General features: G+C 31.9%; 3 protein-coding genes across 12 annotated transcripts; 2 read left to right on the forward strand and 1 right to left on the reverse strand.

Moving 5' to 3' along the window:
- The first annotated feature begins 2,258 nt into the window (after positions 1 to 2,258).
- LOC103858673 (sugar transporter ERD6-like 15) lies at positions 2,259 to 6,093 on the forward strand. 9 transcript variants are annotated; one of them, XM_009136070.3, is made up of 18 exons: positions 2,259 to 2,454; positions 2,550 to 2,612; positions 2,708 to 2,797; positions 2,935 to 2,994; positions 3,133 to 3,198; positions 3,541 to 3,606; positions 3,725 to 3,800; positions 3,918 to 3,982; positions 4,131 to 4,223; positions 4,301 to 4,384; positions 4,464 to 4,548; positions 4,635 to 4,678; positions 4,790 to 4,852; positions 4,963 to 5,022; positions 5,098 to 5,151; positions 5,481 to 5,540; positions 5,620 to 5,734; positions 5,843 to 6,093. In XM_009136070.3, the coding sequence occupies exons 1-18, from the start codon at positions 2,314 to 2,316 to the stop codon at positions 5,956 to 5,958; spliced, it is 1,401 nt and encodes a 466-aa protein (XP_009134318.1). In that variant the 5' UTR covers positions 2,259 to 2,313; the 3' UTR covers positions 5,959 to 6,093. The 9 variants fall into 9 exon arrangements, 7 of the variants coding, with proteins under 7 accessions (XP_009134318.1, XP_033142058.1, XP_033142057.1 ...); XM_033286167.1 differs by lacking the exon at positions 5,481 to 5,540; XM_033286166.1 differs by lacking the exon at positions 4,963 to 5,022.
- Positions 6,094 to 11,685: 5,592 nt separating this feature from the next.
- On the reverse strand, positions 11,686 to 13,526 carry LOC103858674 (probable FBD-associated F-box protein At1g32375). The gene is made up of 3 exons (XM_033286216.1): positions 12,437 to 13,526; positions 12,197 to 12,331; positions 11,686 to 12,107 (listed from the first exon to the last, which is right to left on the reverse strand). The coding sequence occupies exons 1-3, from the start codon at positions 12,629 to 12,631 to the stop codon at positions 11,958 to 11,960; spliced, it is 480 nt and encodes a 159-aa protein (XP_033142107.1). The 5' UTR covers positions 12,632 to 13,526; the 3' UTR covers positions 11,686 to 11,957.
- A 237-nt stretch (positions 13,527 to 13,763) lies between these two features.
- LOC103858675 (peptide methionine sulfoxide reductase B5) lies at positions 13,764 to 14,795 on the forward strand. 2 transcript variants are annotated; one of them, XM_033286223.1, is made up of 4 exons: positions 13,764 to 14,025; positions 14,185 to 14,341; positions 14,444 to 14,623; positions 14,694 to 14,795. In XM_033286223.1, exons 1-3 carry the CDS (start codon positions 13,925 to 13,927, stop codon positions 14,612 to 14,614), a joined length of 429 nt encoding a protein of 142 aa, XP_033142114.1. In that variant the 5' UTR covers positions 13,764 to 13,924; the 3' UTR covers positions 14,615 to 14,623; positions 14,694 to 14,795. The 2 variants fall into 2 exon arrangements, with proteins under 2 accessions (XP_033142114.1, XP_009134322.1); XM_009136074.3 differs by having other exon boundaries at positions 14,444 to 14,750.
- The last annotated feature ends 4,018 nt before the right edge of the window (positions 14,796 to 18,813 follow it).

Below are 18,813 nucleotides of genomic sequence, written 5' to 3' on the forward strand. Positions count from 1 at the left end.
GAATCCTTAGAAAAAAAAAGTTGGTTCATCAAAACATATATTATATTTTTTTTAATTAACTATCAAACTAATTAGTAGTGTATAAAAAAATATTCTTCACTTTCCTTAAATAAAAACAACAGAAATACCTAATATGATTAACATATAGTATATGACAATTAATTACTATGAATAATAAAGATTTGACAAGAATTTTTGTATTCTCTCTCATTTTTGTTTAATTTTATATTATTTAAATCAATCAAACAATCACATTAATCATATAATAAAAAATAGATTTTTCTTATATGTTATATTTTGAACTTTTAAAAACAACTATAAATTACTAAAAAAGTTAAAATTCCACATTAAAATTTTTGTGATCAAAGGTTTAACTTTTGTTGTCATAACAAGATATAAATGATCATAAAATCACATGAATATAAAGTCTCTTTTAGTAAATATTCATACATATATATATATATATATATATATATATATCATTTAAATTAAACTATATACCATATAAAAAATACATAAATATGTTAATTTTAAGCACTGAAATGTATTGAGAACTTAATATATTAGTTTTCAAATTTGTTGAAGAAAATCTCATATTGAAAATGTTTTTCATAATGGTTTAAATTTTTTTGTTACATCAAATATACAAATAATAATAAAATAATATTAGTAATTGCTTTTAATCGCTTTCAGAGGAGGCGTAGCTGACGAGTGGGCAGACGAACATTGAGCTGTGTGAAACATTGAGTCTCCCACATACCAGATGCACTTGTCAAGAATTTTCTGCTCATGAACTCGCTTGAAATACAGACAATACCAGATCTGTTAAGAGGATTGTTGTGAATCTCCAGTCTTCTGCTTTTACCCCACATGTGGTAAATCACGCTTTATATGTGATTGAAAGGAGGCGCCTTTCAGTTGAAATAACAAATAATGAAGTCCTTGTGAAGCTGGGCACCTTTTTGAAACACAGAATCTGGAATAACAACACGAGGTCTTCATGCAATTGTTATCGTGAGCAAGCCTTGTCAAGGTTTTATCTTTCTTCACTCTAAGTTTTTCTGCTAGAGTAAGGTTAGATGGACCCGCAGAAGTGTCAGTAGGAGCAGTATATTTCAGAGCAGGGCCAGTAGAAACAATAGGAGTAGTAGTGATAACGGAGGGTAAAGGCTTCAAAAGGGGGGGGAGGGGTTTGGTTTAGGGCTTTATTTGAGATAAGTGGGGAGGTCCTCTTTCTAGCTAGGATTTTGTGATATCTTGATAGGAAGGAAAATGATTAGTTTTGTTTTCAGTTGAGATGGCTGGCCCAATGAGTGAAGGAGATGACTGACTAGGAGGGGCCACTCATTCGTAAGTAGTAATTTTCGGAGAAGGAACAGTAGCTGAGTCACCCGAGAAAGGACCTGTAGTCGAGTCTCCCAAGAAGAGACCAGTAGTTGGAACTCCCGACAAAAGAACAACAGTTACAATATTATGATTCTCAATTGAGACCTCACAGTTTCTTAGTGGAGCTTCAGCTAGAACTTCTTATGCTGATAATTTCGGGTTGAAATGAGAGGATAAGGGGTTTGGAAACAAATCTGGATCGAGGGAGTTTGGGAAGGGAAGGCGAGAGAGGAGGGAAGTGGTTGGGGGATAAAGGATAGAATGGATCTGGCGGGTCAGGGGAGATGAGGGTAGACGACAATTTCATTCGATTCATCCACATTTCCATTTCTTGTAGAGGAAGGCTAACTGCTTGCTGGCTGGGAGCTGTATGAGCGGTAACGTCCACTACGGTTCCGTGAGAAGGGCGGTGGACAGAAATGGCCTTGGAGGCCCTTACTCTCGTCTTCAATGAGGTGCGGAACTTTGCATCTGACATTCGTTGGGCTACATGTGTACACAGTAAAGCGTTATGTTAGCATTTATATGTGCATATGAAACTTCTGTTTAGGGTGTACTCTAAAACACTTTGATTTTTTTTTATTAGAACAAAGAGATTATTGAAATTTTTAAAATGTATTTTGTGTTTTTAATATAATGTCAGTTGGATAAGTTACTGTATTTTCCATGCCAATTCCTCCAAAAAAAAAATTGACCTTCTCAAATTTCTTAACTAAATGATTATTTTAAAAAATGTGTACATGAAACAGAAACATAAAAGGAAACACGATTTGTGTGTTTCAGTTCCGCATTTCTTGCTTCACGAGACCAACGATCATCCAAACTCACATCGAATCTGTAAGTTTAAATATTCGCTAAAGACTTATTCTACCCTGAAAAAAAATCAAGACTAGTGTAATCTTATTGATAATATCAGTATTGGAAAAAATGGCCGAAGAAGTTTCATTATTATCTTCTCCTTCTGAATCATCTACTTCACTTCTGTCTGAAATATCAAATGCTTCCACTAGAGCTTTCATTCTTGCCTTCACTGTCGGTTCTTGCGGCGCCTTTGCCTTTGGATGCATCGTGAGTTCTTCTTCATCTTGATTGTTTTTTATTCTTCAATTTCAATTAATTTTTGGATTTTTGCATGTCATAATAACTAAATTTACTGATTACAGATAGGATATTCGGCTCCTACACAGTCCAGTATCATGAAAGACTTGAATCTCTCCATAGCTGATGCAAGTTCAATCTTGTCAATTTTGGTTTATTTTATCTTTCTGGTTGATTTTGGTTCATCTAGTTTTCAACTATTATTTTGTCCATTTGTTCTCAGTACTCACTTTTTGGATCGATATTGACTGTGGGATTAATTCTTGGAGCATTAATCTGTGGGAAATTAACAGATTTGGTTGGTCGTGTCTACGTAAGTAACCACTTGACAACAAATAATTAGTTCTTTTTTACAAATTTGTTTTCATTATTTAATTAACTTATAAGAAACTGAATTTGATCATAGACATTTTTTGAATATGAACCTTTTGCGATTCTTTTTTGAACCAGACTATATGGATCACTAACATTCTTTTCGTAATCGGCTGGTTTGCTATTGCATTTGCCAAGGTTTTTTCCTATTTTTGAGTTTCTTCTTTATTTTACGTTCAGTTCCAATAAATGAGAAGCTCTCTGTCAAGTCGATAAATGATTTTAATTATGTCATATATCTTATCACTATTTTGTTCTTTGATATTTTGAGAAAAGGCTGTTTGGCTGCTCGATCTGGGAAGGTTGTTGCAAGGGATCTCGATCGGAATTAGCGCATATTTGGTATGTATAGATGCTTAACCACTTTCTATCTGATTTCATTTTTACTTTTTTTTTTTTGTCAAACTGATTTCATTTTTACTTAATGTACTAATTTTATATATATTTTCATATTTTGGTTGCAAAATGTAAGGGTTTGTTTTAGAGATTTTCCGATTTGGTATATTCAAAATGTTCTATGAACTTTTAAGAATTGAAATTGAATTTATTCATAATAAGATTAAATATTTGGATATATGTATTTTAGGTTCTTTTTATTTATTTTCTCAAAAGTGTTTTATGTTGTTTTGGTATGAGATCTTTTGTGATAAATCATATAATCTGATAGCTATTTATCAATCATAGGGACCAGTTTACATTACCGAAATAGCACCAAGAAAATTGCGAGGAGCTGCTTGTTCCATGTCGCAGGTAAATCAAGAAAACCAATATCTTGAAAAGTATAAGAATGTAGTGTTCCCCATTTGGATATATTAAAAAAAAAATTAATTAGTGTTCCTCCGACACAATTTTCTTATACCTTCTGCAGTTATTTACGGGCGTTGGTATATCCGTCGTTTATGCACTTGGAACAGTCGTTGCTTGGCGCAATCTAGCCATTTTGGGTATGTAAATGAGATCACTTCTCATCAAATGTAAAAACAATCGAACTTTCTCTTTTTCCCTTTGTGGACCAAAACATAATAATTGTACTGACGGTTTTGCCTTTTGGCTTTGGACAGGTTCTATACCTTCTCTTATGATTCTGCCTCTTCTTTTCTTCATCCCCGAGTCTCCTAGATGGCTAGTACGCATTTAGTTATTCTTTTCATTTATGCTTATGTTTGTTTACATGTTAGATTATTGGTACTACTTCCAAAAGAAAACATTAAATTAATGTTTATGTTGAATGTCATTTATACTGGACAAAATAACCTTGAAAATATGTTCTGTAGGCTAAAGTTGGGAGAGAGAAGGAGGTTGAAGAGATTTTGTCAAGATTGCGAGGAGAAAATTCTGATGTATCAGATGAAGCAGGAGAGATATTAGTAAGCATCTATATGCATGAATAATCATATGATCAATGTATATATTTTTTACTGCACAATATTTTGATGATCATCAGGCATATACAGAACATGTTAAACAACAAGGAGATGATCGCGGTTTCCTCAAGTTGTTTCAGCGAAAATATGCGTTCTCACTTACTGTAATTCTTCTTCTTCTTCTTCTTATTGTTGTTGTTCTTCTTCTTCTTCTTGATTTAATAACCCGTTTGGTTTACACAGATTGGAGTTGTTCTTATAGCTTTGCCTCAACTTGGAGGTCTTAGTGGTTATTCTTTTTACACTGAGTCCATTTTCATATCTACCGGTAACATAACTCTTCTTCTTCAATAAAATCTTGATTTTTATATATTTATTTCCTTGACGATAATTGCCGATAATTATGAGGATCAGGTGTATCGAGTGATGTTGGATTCATATCGACATCTATAGTTCAGGTTTTACCGATTTCGAGTGACCTTGTTTAGAATTCCTAAGTCCTTTCGAATATATATATTATATATACGGTATATATGCTTTTACTGATCATTATATACACACTCTTGTAGATGCTTGCAGGCATTTTAGGTACTGTGCTTGTGGATGTATCCGGAAGACGTTCACTCCTACTGGTAAAATAGAATTTAAAACTCTTTAGCGTAAATGTATATAACTATAGGTGATAGGTTAGTTTCTTCGGTTTAAAGAAACTATAAGGTGAAGTTTTTGAGTGATTTTCTAGGTTTCTCAAGCTGGAATGTTCTTGGGTTGTCTTGCCACAGCCATTTCATTCTTCTTGAAGGCATGCTTACTATTACATCTACTTTACTAACCCATTTTTGGTTGTTGTTTCAAAACGGATTCTCTTATTGCGCAGGAGAACCATTGCTGGGAAACAGGAACACCTATATTGGCTCTGATTAGTGTCACGGTAACTAATAAATAAGATAAAAAAAAAAGTTATAAGGAAATAAATCGAATCATTTTAACTAAAATAAAAATAAACAGTTTTATTGACAAAAAGTCTCCAAGTTTTGTTTGAGCTTTAGAGTTACATATAGATTTAGATTTAGGAGTTAGTGTTTAATTTCACGACTTAGGGTTTTGTTTAAGATTTTGAAGTTTTAGTTTTAGAATTAAACTATTTTGTTGATTTATAAAAAGATTATAGCCTATTCTCCTAGCTAGTTTTAATATATAGTATATGATATATTCAAAATTCTGCGGTCATAACTATGATTTGCGTCTTTATTGAAATAGTTGTACTTTGGATCATATGGATTAGGCATGGGATCAATACCATCGATCATAGCATCAGAGGTTATATTATTAAAAGTGTTTTTATAACATGTAAACGTTAAGTTTATTATAATTCATTTTCTAATATTATATGTTATAGATTTATCCAGTAGATGTGAAGGGGGCAGCGGGAACAATGTGTGGCTTGGCCAGCTCTATAAGCTCATGGCTCGTTGCTTATTCCTTCAGTTTCTTGTTTCAGTGGAGTACCACAGGTAATCTTTTAATATTATGTTATTTAAGATAAAAATAAACGATATTGTAACAACTATTAGATTTTGAAAATAAAATAGCTATTAAGTTGTAAGTTTATTAAACTGCAGGAACATTTCTGATGTTTACCACAGTGACTGGCATTGGATTTGTGTTCATAGCTAAGCTTGTTCCAGAGACTAGAGGAAAATCTCTAGAAGAAATCCAATCTCTTTTCAGTTTTTAGTGATTCTCCTCGTGAAGGTTCTACAATATGAACAAACATTTCCCTCAAAATAGAAAATTATGGGTCTAGCATTAAACCTTATAACTTCAACTGTTTTATTAGTAGGCAATCCATCGAAACAATGGGAAAGCTTTACCATTTTGTATATGCTTTTATTTTATAATCTGGAATTGTTAGGTATCAAATCTGTGTCGCGGGATCGTGATGAAATTCATAACTTGGATAATGAATGGACCATGTACAATAACATTTTTCCTAAAGAGTATTTTGACTTTTATTAGATTTTGAATTACACAAAATTTTGTATATAAAAGAGATTACAAAGTTTTTCTTGTTTTAGATTAATATACAAACTATATACAAATAAAGTTTTAGTATTGACGCAAAGATACTTCATGATCATTTGCTATAGTAAATTTCTCTCTCTTTTCCACAGAGCGTTTTGTTAATGCACACTAAAAGTTCTATAAAAATAAAAGTTTATAATGATTATCCGACATATAATAGTTAATCATCCAATCGTTAATCAAAATGTGATAGTTAATCAAATTAACCATAAATTCAATAATTTGTAACGACTTAACATTAGAATTTTTAACAGCTCACTTAAATGTCCAACATTCTTCTCTAGCTTAAGTGTAATCATAGAGGCACTGAATAACAATACGCTAAGCAATATGGATAAATGTAGATATCATAACGAATAAATTTTCTTCTTAATGATATGTGGGTCCCTAATTATATTGCATATAGACAAATTTCTATACTACATTAGTAAGTGTTTATATTTGACTATTATAAACTATGTGCTTTATATCCATTCATGAGAGCTATACAAAGCCACATCCAAATTTTCTTGATATGGCTACATATCATAGCTTTTTTTTTTTTTGATCAACCAACATGCATTACTTTAGAAGAGTTTACACCCCAACTAGGGGAATGGTTACAACCAAAGAGAAAGCTGATTTTGCCACTGGATCAGCCTCTCCATTAAAGTTTTGAGAAATGAAAGTACAAGATATAACATCAAAATAAGACAAGTAGTGATAGATATCAAACATGATACCGAAAAGTTCCGGCTGAGATCCACCATTCTTCAATAGCTTGATGAATGATAGAGAATCAGAGAGAACTGCCAGGGATCGGATGTTTGAGTAGACGGCAGTAGCTACCGCAAGACAGACAGCAATGGCTTCAGCCATGAGTGCTGATGATACATGATTGCGAGACTCGCAGAGGTTTGGTAGGGTGATGGTATTCTCCCCCGAGAGGATGACTCCAATGTCACAGTTCCTAGCCTTGGCATCCCAAGCTGCATCCACATTGCAGAGACGTCTTCGTATCTCGACAACACTAGGAATAGCAGAGGCGATGTGACACCAAGATGTTGAGCCTTTGAACAGTACAGAGAGTGAACCATCTGTTGAGGAATCTTCCAGTCTAGCTGAAGATCTGCAAATCAACATTAAGTATTCCTCTCTGGAAGAAGTTAGACAGATCTGAAACCAAGAAGCAATAGGCAGCGAACCCTCTATAGCAGAGTAGAAACAGCCAAGAGACACAGAGTCTATCAGTACAATACCAACTAAAGCTCGAATCACCCACACATCTAGCATTGCATCCCATTCAAAAGAATAGGGATAACCAGAGAGTAAGGAACTAAGGTGAACCTGGACGTCTATTAGCGAATGCATAAACATAAAGCTTGAACAAGAGCTGTTAGAAGACCCATTTCCGAGCTGACAAAGATACGACATGTATACCACAGGAAAAGAACACTGACAAAGAGACAACCTGTATAACACAGAAAAAGAATGCCAGTAGACAAGGATAGTGTCACCAGTGACCACAAGAGCAGCATCACCATCACTGAGGTTACTTGACACCCTTGAAAGATTAAACATCAAGTCTAGGATTTGAGTAGCTTGTGGAGAAAATCTGGAGGAAGTAACGAAGATTCGAAGAGGAACGACGCTGACGGAGGCGTCTGGTGGGTCTGGAGGTTCTGCTTGCTTGACGGGAGAAAGAGTTTCAGCTGGAGAGTGCTTGTTCGGCGGCGGATCTGGAGGAGACATGGGCTGTGACGGAGGAGGAAGAGCTGTCACCATTATCTTCAAGGAGGAGGAGCAGTGCTGCATCAAGCCAAGGAACGGCAACGGCGGCGGATCTGGAGGGGGCCGGAGACACCACGGAAGAGTAGTCACCATCATAGCCATGGAAAGCAACAGAGCAGAATCAGGGAGAGGAGGGAAGAGCGGCGTGGTTAGATCAGTGTTTACTAGATATACAAAGCCACATCAAAAATATGTGTTTACTAGGTGATTATTCAGTGTTCATGCACGGATATAAATATTTTAAATACTAATATATTATAATTAATAGATATTTAGTTTTAGTTTTAGTTTTAAATCAATTTATAATTTATATATATAATTTATATTAATAATATTATATTATTTTAATTAATTAGACATATGATTTTGAATATTTATATCTAGTCGGTTTGGTTATTTTTTGAGTCAACAATCGATTTGTTTATCACACTTAGGTATATTGAATATCCATTGTTTCTTCTACTTATGCGAGAGAAGCATAAAACATTAAAATAGCTTATCTAAGATTCAGACCAAAGACAGTGTTACTTAACATGTCTGACAGTGGCTTCAGTCGAGCACAAGCTGGCAGATAGGTGAACGCCTGAACGACAATGCCAACTCCTTAATCATCTCAAGTTTCTCCTAGGGGTCAGTGGGTTTAGAGGAGATCGTCACCTTTGTTAGACAGCGACCGTTTCTTAAGATAATTCCACCACTTGTTTCTCTTCTTTTGTTCCTTCATAGTTTGTCCATTCCACAGTTTCTAGACTTGTTAACAAACATTCGGGAACTAAGCTCAGTTCACTCCAGATGGGATTCGGTTGATCAGCCTGATAGCCCTGTTTCTGAGATAAGCAGTACAAGAGACGCATGTGAAATTTAAAAACAATCAGGCCAAAGAGACAAAATGAATTGGGTTGAAATTTACATATACCTGGTAAAGTTGGAGAGATCGTGATTTAGGTGAAGCTCTGAGCACACACATAAATAGGTTCAACCACTGTGTCTAACATCTGCATAGCTTAAAATTTACCAGACGGTGGAAGACATAACCACTAGGATATGCATTCTGCAAGTCCATGGTGGAAGAAAGATTCGTTTAGTCTTTGTTCCATTACTAATTCTGAAAAGAAGAGTAAAGAGTAAATACCTTTGAGAATGATAAACATAAACAGAGATCCCTGACTGAAGTTATAGAACTCAGAATCTTCCAAGAACGACTATCGTAAAAGTCAAAATCTGTCGTTACAATGTTAGGCGTTTCATTCTTAACGACACAAACCCCGGAAGAATCATCAATAGTCAACGTCTCCAAAGAAGGAGCATCTATCACAAACGCCTCTCCATCGTAGCTATCTTTGTGATCACGCATATATAAAATCTTTAGAGAAGGCACTCTCACGGTGAAAACGGTAACGTTGTCATCAGGACATCGATTCACAAACAAGTCTTCAAGAAAGGGACAATTAGCATGTTGACAGATTCATCACCAGCTGGGTATATGATGTAATCAAGACACAATTTCTTGAGAGATGAGAAAGACACGGGGGAAGCAACATCAACAAGAACCATGTTGTTGAGTTTCAACGTCACAAAGATTCTGGATACGGTGTACAAGTGATAGATTTAAGTACTCTCTTACTCTGTAACTCACAATCTCTCTTGTATATTATCAATAAACGAAGTACTTGATTACAAAGGAAATTCACTATCTCATAGCGATCTCTCTGTGACTCATCTCGTCAACAGACATACAACCAGAATCAAGCATGAAAGCTAAAAATACTCAACAACTCTTATTTATATCACAACTCATTATCGTAAAGTGTCTTTACTCCAACGGACTCTCCACGTCAGCCAATACTCGTTTTCCCTCCCTTTTTGAATATGAAACCTCCTTCTCGCCTCTTGCTACAACCTTCAATCTATTCCTCACATTAGCCTTCTTGTACTTATTAACAAGCTCCTAGGAATAATTAATGGCTGGATCTGTACAAGAAGATCTATCGATCTCGATAACCAGCTCGCGGACATGGCGTCTATAGCTACGGTTCTAGGCCATACTCCAATATCCACAGCACTAGTCTCTTAAGAAAGCTTGAAATGCAAATAGTCTAGAACTGGAGCCTCGCAAGGATCTGTCTACAAACCTCGATAAACTTTCTTTCTCAATATTCTGATGGCGATCGTCGTAAAAATTAGGGAAATATAATAGTTTTGATGTTTCATTATTTCGTCCAGTTAAAGAAAGGGTTTTTAGTAATTAAACCCCTCAACTAAAGATGGATCGTAAAAAAAACCCTCAACTAAAAATTCTGTGAAATAAACCCTCAACTTTAATTCTGTTAACATATATTACCCTCCGTCTAAAAAACCGTGACGGAGGGTGACATATGTTAACGGTTTATAAGTTGAGGGTTTATAATGTTGAAAACTTAGTTGAGGGTTTTTTTTACGATTCAAAAATAGTTGAGGCGTTTTATCACTAAAAATCATTAAAGGGGTTTTAAGTTATTTATTATCATTTATACATTGTTTTAGATTGATTTGTAAGCCTTTAAAACTAATTTATATTTTTAATACATTAATCTATTATAAAATTATTTTTTACATCTTAAATTAATAATTTTCAACACGACTTACAACTTATTATAACTTCAAAATATTAAATTATTTGATATTTTGCAATAGTGATATAAAAAAAATTGTGTGCTTATATCGTCATTGTCAAATATCAAATAATTGAAAGTTTCTAAGTTATATTAAGTCTTAAGTAGTGTCGAGGATAATTCATCCATGAAGTCAATCTTTCTATTTGGAGTAGGACGTACATTTTCTTATTTTCATGATTTTCGTCATCCAGCTCATACTTTCCTATTTTCCTATATTGTTCTTGATTTATTGTATTACTTTATGTTTCAAATATATTATTGATCAATAAAATAAAAATATAACGTAGTTATTCAGAAATCAATGAGAATAAAAATAATCATTCATTATTTTGGAAGGGTGGGGGGGGGGGAAGTATGAGCCGGATGACAGAAATCATGAAAATAGAAAAAATGCGTCATACTCTAAATAAAAAGATTGACTTCATGGATGAATTATCTCGACACTACTTAAGATTTAATATAACTTAGAAACTATAAATTATTTCATATTTGACAATGATGATATAAACACACAAATTTTTTTTATATCACTATTGTCAAATATCAAATAATTTAATATTTCAAAGTTATAATAAGTTGTAAGTAGTGCTGAAAATTATTAATTTAAGATGTATAAATTAATTTTATAATATATTAATGTATTAAAATTTATAAATTAGTTTTAAAGGCTTATAAATCCTAAAACAATGTATAAATGATAATAAATAATTTAATAACATTTTGATGACTTTTAGTGATAAAACCCCTCAACTAAAGATGAATCGTAAAAATAACCCTCAACTAAAAATTCAGTGAAATAAACTCTCAACTTATAAATCGTTAACATATGTCATCCTCCGTCACGGTTTTTTAGACGGAGGGTAACATATGTTAACGGAACTAAAGTTGAGGGTTTATTTCACAGGATTTTTAGTTGAAGATTTATTTTACGATTCATCTTTAGTTGAGGGGTTTAATTACTAAAAACCCTTAAAGAAAAGAAAATATGAAACTCAAAGAGCTAAAGTTGGAAGAACAAAAGAAAAACATAAAAACGTTATAATAGCTTATCTAAGATTCAGGCAAAACACGATGTTAGTTGACATGTCTGACTATAGCTTCAGTTGAATACAAGCTGGCATATAGGTGAACGCCTGAACGACGATGCCAACTCCTTAATCATCTCAAGTTTCTCCTCGGGGTCAGTGGGTTTAGAGGAGATAGTCACCTTTTCCAAACAGCTACCGTTTCATAAGATAAATTTCACCACTTCTTTCTCGTTTTTTGTTCCTTCATAATCTTCCCATTCGAGAGTTTCAAGACTCGATAACAAACATTCGGGAACTAAGCTCGGTTCACTCCAACATGGGCTCGGTTGATTAGCCTGAGCGCCATGGTACTGAAATAAATAGTAAAAGAGACAGTGAGTGAACTGAAAAATAATCAGGTCAAAGACACAAAATGTATTGGATTGAAAAATACATATACATGGTCAAGTTTTAGAGTACGTAATTTGGGTGAATGTCTAAGCACACGCATGAGTAGGTTCAACCACTGCTTGTCACATCTGCATGGGGTAAAATCTACAAGACGGCGGAAGACACAACTACTAGGATATGAATCCTGCAAGTTATTTTTCATGTGGAAGAAAGATTTGTTTAGTCATTATTCCATACCTGGTTCCAAAAAGAAATTGTAGACAGAATGATAAAGACACGACTAAAATACCTCTGAGGATGATAAACATAAACGTAGAACCTTGACTGCAGTTATAGAACCCAGAATCTTCCATGAATGACTATACAAAAGGTCAGTATGTGCCTTTACAATGTTAGGCATTTCGTTCTCAAGGACACAAAACCCAGCAGTACAATTTTGAAAAGCCAATGTCTCCAAAGAAGGAGCATCTATCACATTCATCATTCTTTGAAAGCTGAATCGCACAGATGTAAATTCTTTAGAGAAGGCACTCTCACGGTGAAAATGGTAACATTGTCATCATTAGATAGAAGCCTGCTGACAGATTCATCATCACCTGGGAATTTGATGTTTACAAGTCTCAATTCCTTGAGACATGGGAAAGACACTGGTGAAGAAACATCAACGAGAACCACGTTGTAAAGTAACAACGTCACAAGCATTTTGGATAACGTGTACAAACTCTTGGAAGGACGGCTGGAACTGTACAAAAATATCTATCAATCTCGATGACCAGCTTACGCACCTGGCGCATCTAGTCGTCTAGATACAGTTCTAGTCCATACTCCAATATAAGCCACAAATAAAGATAATGTTTTATGTGACAAAAAAAAAAGATAATGTTTTATGTAAGTATACCCTACATATGTTTCAACAACTAAAGGTGAATTATTTTGGGTATTCCCAAAAGCATAAAAACAAAAACAAAAAAGATAATTGCATATGATTAGGTACATCATACGTGTTCCAATAAAGGTACATCATACATTTCTGAAATCATAGCTTATTATATATGTAACATATATGAAGGAAGTAACTCTAATGAAGACACTAAGAAATAAGTTAATTTCAATGGCAATTTTTATAATAAACACGTCAAATACTAATTCTTTTTAGTAATTATAAATTAATACGATAGATGTGCTAAATATTTTTGGATCGTATTAGACTTATCTTAAATACTTAAATATCTATAGAATTGCGGGTTTTGGATCTAGCTGAGTCGGAACATCCCTACTCGATCGATTTGCAACATATACCATCAAGGCTGCATTAGCACCCGAAAGCCGGTTCAGCCATGTTTGGATCAGAATAGATTTTATCCGGTTACAGATCTAGAACCGGATGGTACGGATTCGGATTTTCAATTTTTAAAATTCCAGAATAATTATTCGGTCTGCTTCCACCTATATGATGAGTCTTCGTCCCACTAATGCTTATTTCAACTCAGATACGTTCCCATATGATATGAATCCGAATTTCGGAAACTGAACCGGGAAAGGATTAGGTGTCAATTAAGCAGATATATCACGTGCATGATTCATTAATTCAATCTACACCAGTGTACAGGTCCTAACAGTTCATATTTAATGAATGTAGACGCAAAACTAATAAAGATACATCACTGAAAACTAGGTATAAATGTCTGATCAAGAAGTTCCTAGATGATCAATATCATTATCTGATTCGGTTCCTCCGTCGTAATATCTCAGCTTCCGGTTATCTTAAGTGGCGGTGATGGCGGCAGCTCATGGACTGGTGGTTCAGAAAACAGAGGAGGCGTGGCGTGCGATCCTTTCTCCTGAGCAGTTTAGGATCCTCCGACAAAAAGGCACTGAGTAAGTTATTTTTGGGTTCTTTCTTTTATCTTCGAGTCTTATAACTCAAGAATCCCTTGTTTCTCAATTAACAGATTCAACATGGTAATTAAGCTGCAAGGCAATCATATAAAGAATCTTTGAAGGATCCGTTTTCATGTTTTGGTGAAATTGTTTCAGAATACCAGGAACTGGAGAATATGACAAATTCTTCGAGGATGGAATTTTCAGCTGTGTCGGATGCAAAACTCCTCTGTATAAATCCAGCACAAAGTTTGACTCCGGATGTGGTTGGCCAGCTTTCTTTGAAGGACTCCCTGGTGCCATTAACCGAACGGTATAGCTTCTCTTTATATGTTTTTGGTTTAATTTCATGAGTTTTTTTAATGACTGAAAACTTTTTCTGTGTTTCTTGATTTGATTCTACGTTTATCATCAGCCTGATCCAGATGGGATAAGTACAGAGATCACTTGTGCAGTATGCGACGGGCATTTAGGCCATGTTACAAAAGGAGAAGGTTATGATACTCCTACCGATGAACGCCACTGCGTTAACAGCGTCTCGATCATCTTCAACCCGCAAAAACCACCTGAGGAGGCTGAGGATTGATCATAAAATATAGTCAATCAGATTGACTGTGTTGTTTATTTATCCGGTTTGCTCATCCAGTGAAAGAAATCAGAATAATAATGTTGAATCTTTGTCAAAAGAATAATAAGAATAACATTGGATCATTCTCCTACTATATATGATGGTCAACACTAATCATTTTAATACTAAAATAAGTTTTTTTTTTAAACAAAAGAAAAAAATGGTACATATGTAGAGATGTTAATATGGGCTCAACCTCAGAGGGTTAGCCCTAACCATGTAAAACCATTTGTAGAGGGCTTAAATCTTAACCCTTTAATTTTGATTCACACAATTATTATGTAATTTTTAAATATATACTGAAATTTTAAATTTATTCGATATGCAAAATTGAGTTTTTCCGTCAAAGCTTCAAAAAAAAAAAATTTAACATCCATATACATATGCAAGACATTTTTAAAAATAATTATTAAATTTCTGATCAAATTTATCATTTTATATTTGATTCAACTCTTTTAATTAAACCTGGTTATACATGATATGTGGCAACTAACAATCATATACCGAACCGGAGCCAAATGAAAAAAAAAAATTGTTACTACAAGACATAGATAAGAATAGTTAAAAACTCAATAAGTACATATAGTAGACAGTAGTTGAAAATAGCGAAAAATATTAGTAAGAAACGGAAATTCGGAATGTTATTAATTCGAACGAACCAAACACACATTTTTACGGTCTGGTATAAACCTATCAAATCAGTTAAACCGGTAGAACCCTCTAAAACCGTAAGAGGTTCTCCTATACTTTGAGCTAATCATTCCTTGACTTGATCGTATCTACATTTTTCAGTATCTTTAACCAATAAGGCCTTATCTTCTTCCTTCCAACATGTAAGTAGAATGGATGTGGTAGAAGAACACGGACTAGCTGCATTAGCTAGAAGTCATAAATAATATGCCATACAGTATCACTCGGTAGATTTTGTTACTTTTTTAACAATTTGTTACTTTACTAGAATAAAAATCTTTTCCCTGTAAAAAACAATCACAAAGATATCCCTTATATATTAATTGAGGAACATTTGAAAAGATGTAACCTCAATTTTGTATTAATTAAAAGAGGCCTCAATGCATATGTGGCACTCAATTAGGTAATCAATTACATTCAATTGAAAAATAAGTAGGTCCACATTCGATTTTTATATGTTGTTAGATACATAAGTTGGTCAAACTATATGATATAATGATATGATATGCTATTTTCTTTCCTTAAATAAAACCTACGGAATTACCATAAATGACTAATAAATATATGACAATTAATGATTTTAATAATAAAGATTTGATAACAATTTATATCTCCTCCATCATTTTTTGTTTAATTTTATATTATTAAAATAAATTAAACAATCAAATTAGCTATAAAAGTAAAATTTAGATTATTTCGTATATGTTATATTTTGAATTTTTAAAAACGACAATAAATGACTAAAACTATTAAAATTATTATGTTAAAAATTAATGATCAATGGTTTAACATTTTTATTATAAGAAGATACACATGATTTTAAAACCATATGAGTAAAAAATATCATTTAATAATAAAATATATATATATATATAGATTAAACACTATATACCATAAGATTACATAAATATTTTAATATTAAAACTTTCAATGAATTTTCAAGAACATTTATAAATTATAAACTTATTAAAGATTTCAGATTGAAAATTTTGTTATCGATGATTTAAATATTTTGTTATAAAACGATATGAATGATCATAGAACCGTATGATTATAAATTCTTATATAATAAATAACTATACAAAATATACTATTCTTAGAAAAATAGGTTGTTTCATCTTAATTTATATTACACTTTTTATTAAACTAACTATTGAATTGATAAATAACGTACCAAAAAATATTTTGCTCTTTCCTTAAATAAAAGCTACGCAAAAAATTCAAAAAATTTATATGAACCCCCCTACGAAAATAGTGAGTTTTCATTATATGTGAAAATTAATTATTATAAATAATAAATATTTGATAACAATTTTTGTATCTTAGTTCTTTTTTTTAATTTTATATTATTAAAAGATATTAAAAAATCACATTAAATATATAATAAAACCATTTATATTTTTCGTTATGTGTTATATTTTGAATTTTTCAAAACGTCTATAAATTATTAGAAATTTGAAGATCTCACTCTGAAAATTTTGTGATCAATAGATTTGTTTTTTGTCATAATAAGTTACAAATGGTCATAAAATTGTATTAATATGAAAATTATTTAATATTATAAGAAGATACACATGATTTTAAAACCATATGAGTAAAAAATATCATTTAATAATAAAACATATATATATATATATATTAAAATATATACCATAAGATTACATAAATATTTTAATATTAAAACTTTCAATGAATTTTCAAAAACATTTATAAATTATAAACTTATTAAAGATTTCACATTGAAAATTTTGTTATAGATGATTTAAATATTCAGTTATAAAATGATATGAATGATCATAGAACTGTATGATTATAAATTCTCATTTAATAAATTACTATATAAAATATACTATTTTTAAAAAAATAGGTTGGTCCATCTTAAACTAACTATTGAATTGATAAATAATCTACCAAATTTTTTTTTTGCACTTTCCTTAATTAGAAGCTATGAAATTACCTAATATGATTAACGTATATATGAAAATTAATTATTATGAATAAGAAATATTTGATAACAATTTTGGTATCTTAGTTCTTTTTTTTTAATTTTGTATTATTGAAAGATATTAAAAAATCACATTAAATATATAATAAAAACATTTATATTTTTTCTTATATGTTATATTTTAAATTTTTCAAGACGTCTATATATTATTAGAAATTTGAAGATTCTCACTCTGAAAATTTTGTGATCAATAGATTATACTTTGTTATAATAAGTTACAAATGATCATAAAATATAACGCATATGAATTTTTATTTAATAAATATTCAAACTAAACAATATATATATATATATATAAATACTAATGATTTAAAGCAACAAGATTGGCTGATCAATTTAGTCGTCCAGTTGAAATCTTTGAAAAGTATGTGAAAGACTAAAGTCAAAGTAAATATGGATTTAGAATAGTAGTTATATTTTACTAACCGAAATATCGAAAAAATCGAACCGAACCGAAACCAATCCGATATCCGGATTGAACACCCCTAATCCAAATGATGCCAAACTATTGTTTCATTCTCCAAAATATAATAAAAATAATAACTTAATCCCGCGCAAGGCGTGGATCTTATCCTAGTATAGAATCTAAAGAGGGAAAAAAGATTAACAAAAGATTGACTTGTAGGCGTTTGATTTAAAGCAATCAATGGCTAAGGATTAACCAATCAAAAACTAGTTTTCATTTTTGTCAAAAAAAGATATATTGAATCTTTATGATATATCACTGTAACATGATGTCAATTGTCAACACAGGTATAAAACTCATCTTTGTTTTTTTTAATTATAATATATACATCTAAAAGCTGGACCCATATACAAAAAAATATCTTGAAAAAAGGGTGACAACAACAAATGAACGAATGGTTATCTAAGAAAAATAAAATTATATTTTATTTATTATTTCTGCTTTAAACTAGTAAAATGGTATGTGTTTAACTAGAAATTAAGAAAGGCAAAATACTTTGGAAGATACTCTGTTACTCAGGTTTTTTGTTAAAACATATTCTGTTACAGAGATTCTTTTTTTTTTGTCCACAACTGACCTAGTTAAGAGATTAAAGAGCAACACATCAAATATTTAAATTAAAGTACAAAAAATAAACTTATACAAAAAAAAATGTTGTACAAATAAAACTTCGATAAAAATCATAACAACCTCAAATCAAATGTTTGAACTGTGAACCCCATAGAAGTAGGAAATTAGAAGGAAAAGGACAAAATCTCTAAGGTCATGAACAAAAAGAGTAAATAGGTTACTACAAAAAAAGTCCAGTTCCATAATGCCTTTTGATGTTACCAAAATAAAGTTTACATGCAAAATAAATTTAATATTTCAATTTTATGATAGTTATAAACAATTAGTGTTTTATAACACTGCTATTGATACTCTCTCAAAAATATTTACCTATTAAAAATGAAAAAGAAGAAAAAGAATAAGAAATTTACTTGAGATACTAAAAAT

Source organism: Brassica rapa, chromosome A03, assembly GCF_000309985.2.
Source record: "Brassica rapa cultivar Chiifu-401-42 chromosome A03, CAAS_Brap_v3.01, whole genome shotgun sequence".
Classification (NCBI taxonomy): Eukaryota; Viridiplantae; Streptophyta; class Magnoliopsida; order Brassicales; family Brassicaceae; genus Brassica; species Brassica rapa.

Bases quoted from the DNA above. Each gene is read 5' to 3' on its own strand.
- LOC103858675 (XM_033286223.1), top strand. From the start codon at position 13,925: ATGGCGGCAGCTCATGGACTGGTGGTTCAGAAAACAGAGGAGGCGTGG. The intron at 14,026-14,184 runs GTAAGTTATTTT...AAATTGTTTCAG, and splicing joins CTCCGACAAAAAGGCACTGA to AATACCAGGAACTGGAGAAT. The intron at 14,342-14,443 runs GTATAGCTTCTC...GTTTATCATCAG, and splicing joins CTGGTGCCATTAACCGAACG to CCTGATCCAGATGGGATAAG.
- LOC103858674 (XM_033286216.1), bottom strand. From the start codon at position 12,631: ATGATGAATGTGATAGATGCTCCTTCTTTGGAGACATTGGCTTTTCAA. The intron at 12,332-12,436 runs GTATTTTAGTCG...AATAACTTGCAG, and splicing joins TATGTTTATCATCCTCAGAG to GATTCATATCCTAGTAGTTG. The intron at 12,108-12,196 runs GTATATGTATTT...TATTTATTTCAG, and splicing joins GTACTCTAAAACTTGACCAT to TACCATGGCGCTCAGGCTAA.
- LOC103858673 (XM_009136070.3), top strand. From the start codon at position 2,314: ATGGCCGAAGAAGTTTCATTATTATCTTCTCCTTCTGAATCATCTACT. The intron at 3,983-4,130 runs GTACGCATTTAG...TATGTTCTGTAG, and splicing joins CCGAGTCTCCTAGATGGCTA to GCTAAAGTTGGGAGAGAGAA. The intron at 5,541-5,619 runs GTTATATTATTA...TATATGTTATAG, and splicing joins CATCGATCATAGCATCAGAG to ATTTATCCAGTAGATGTGAA.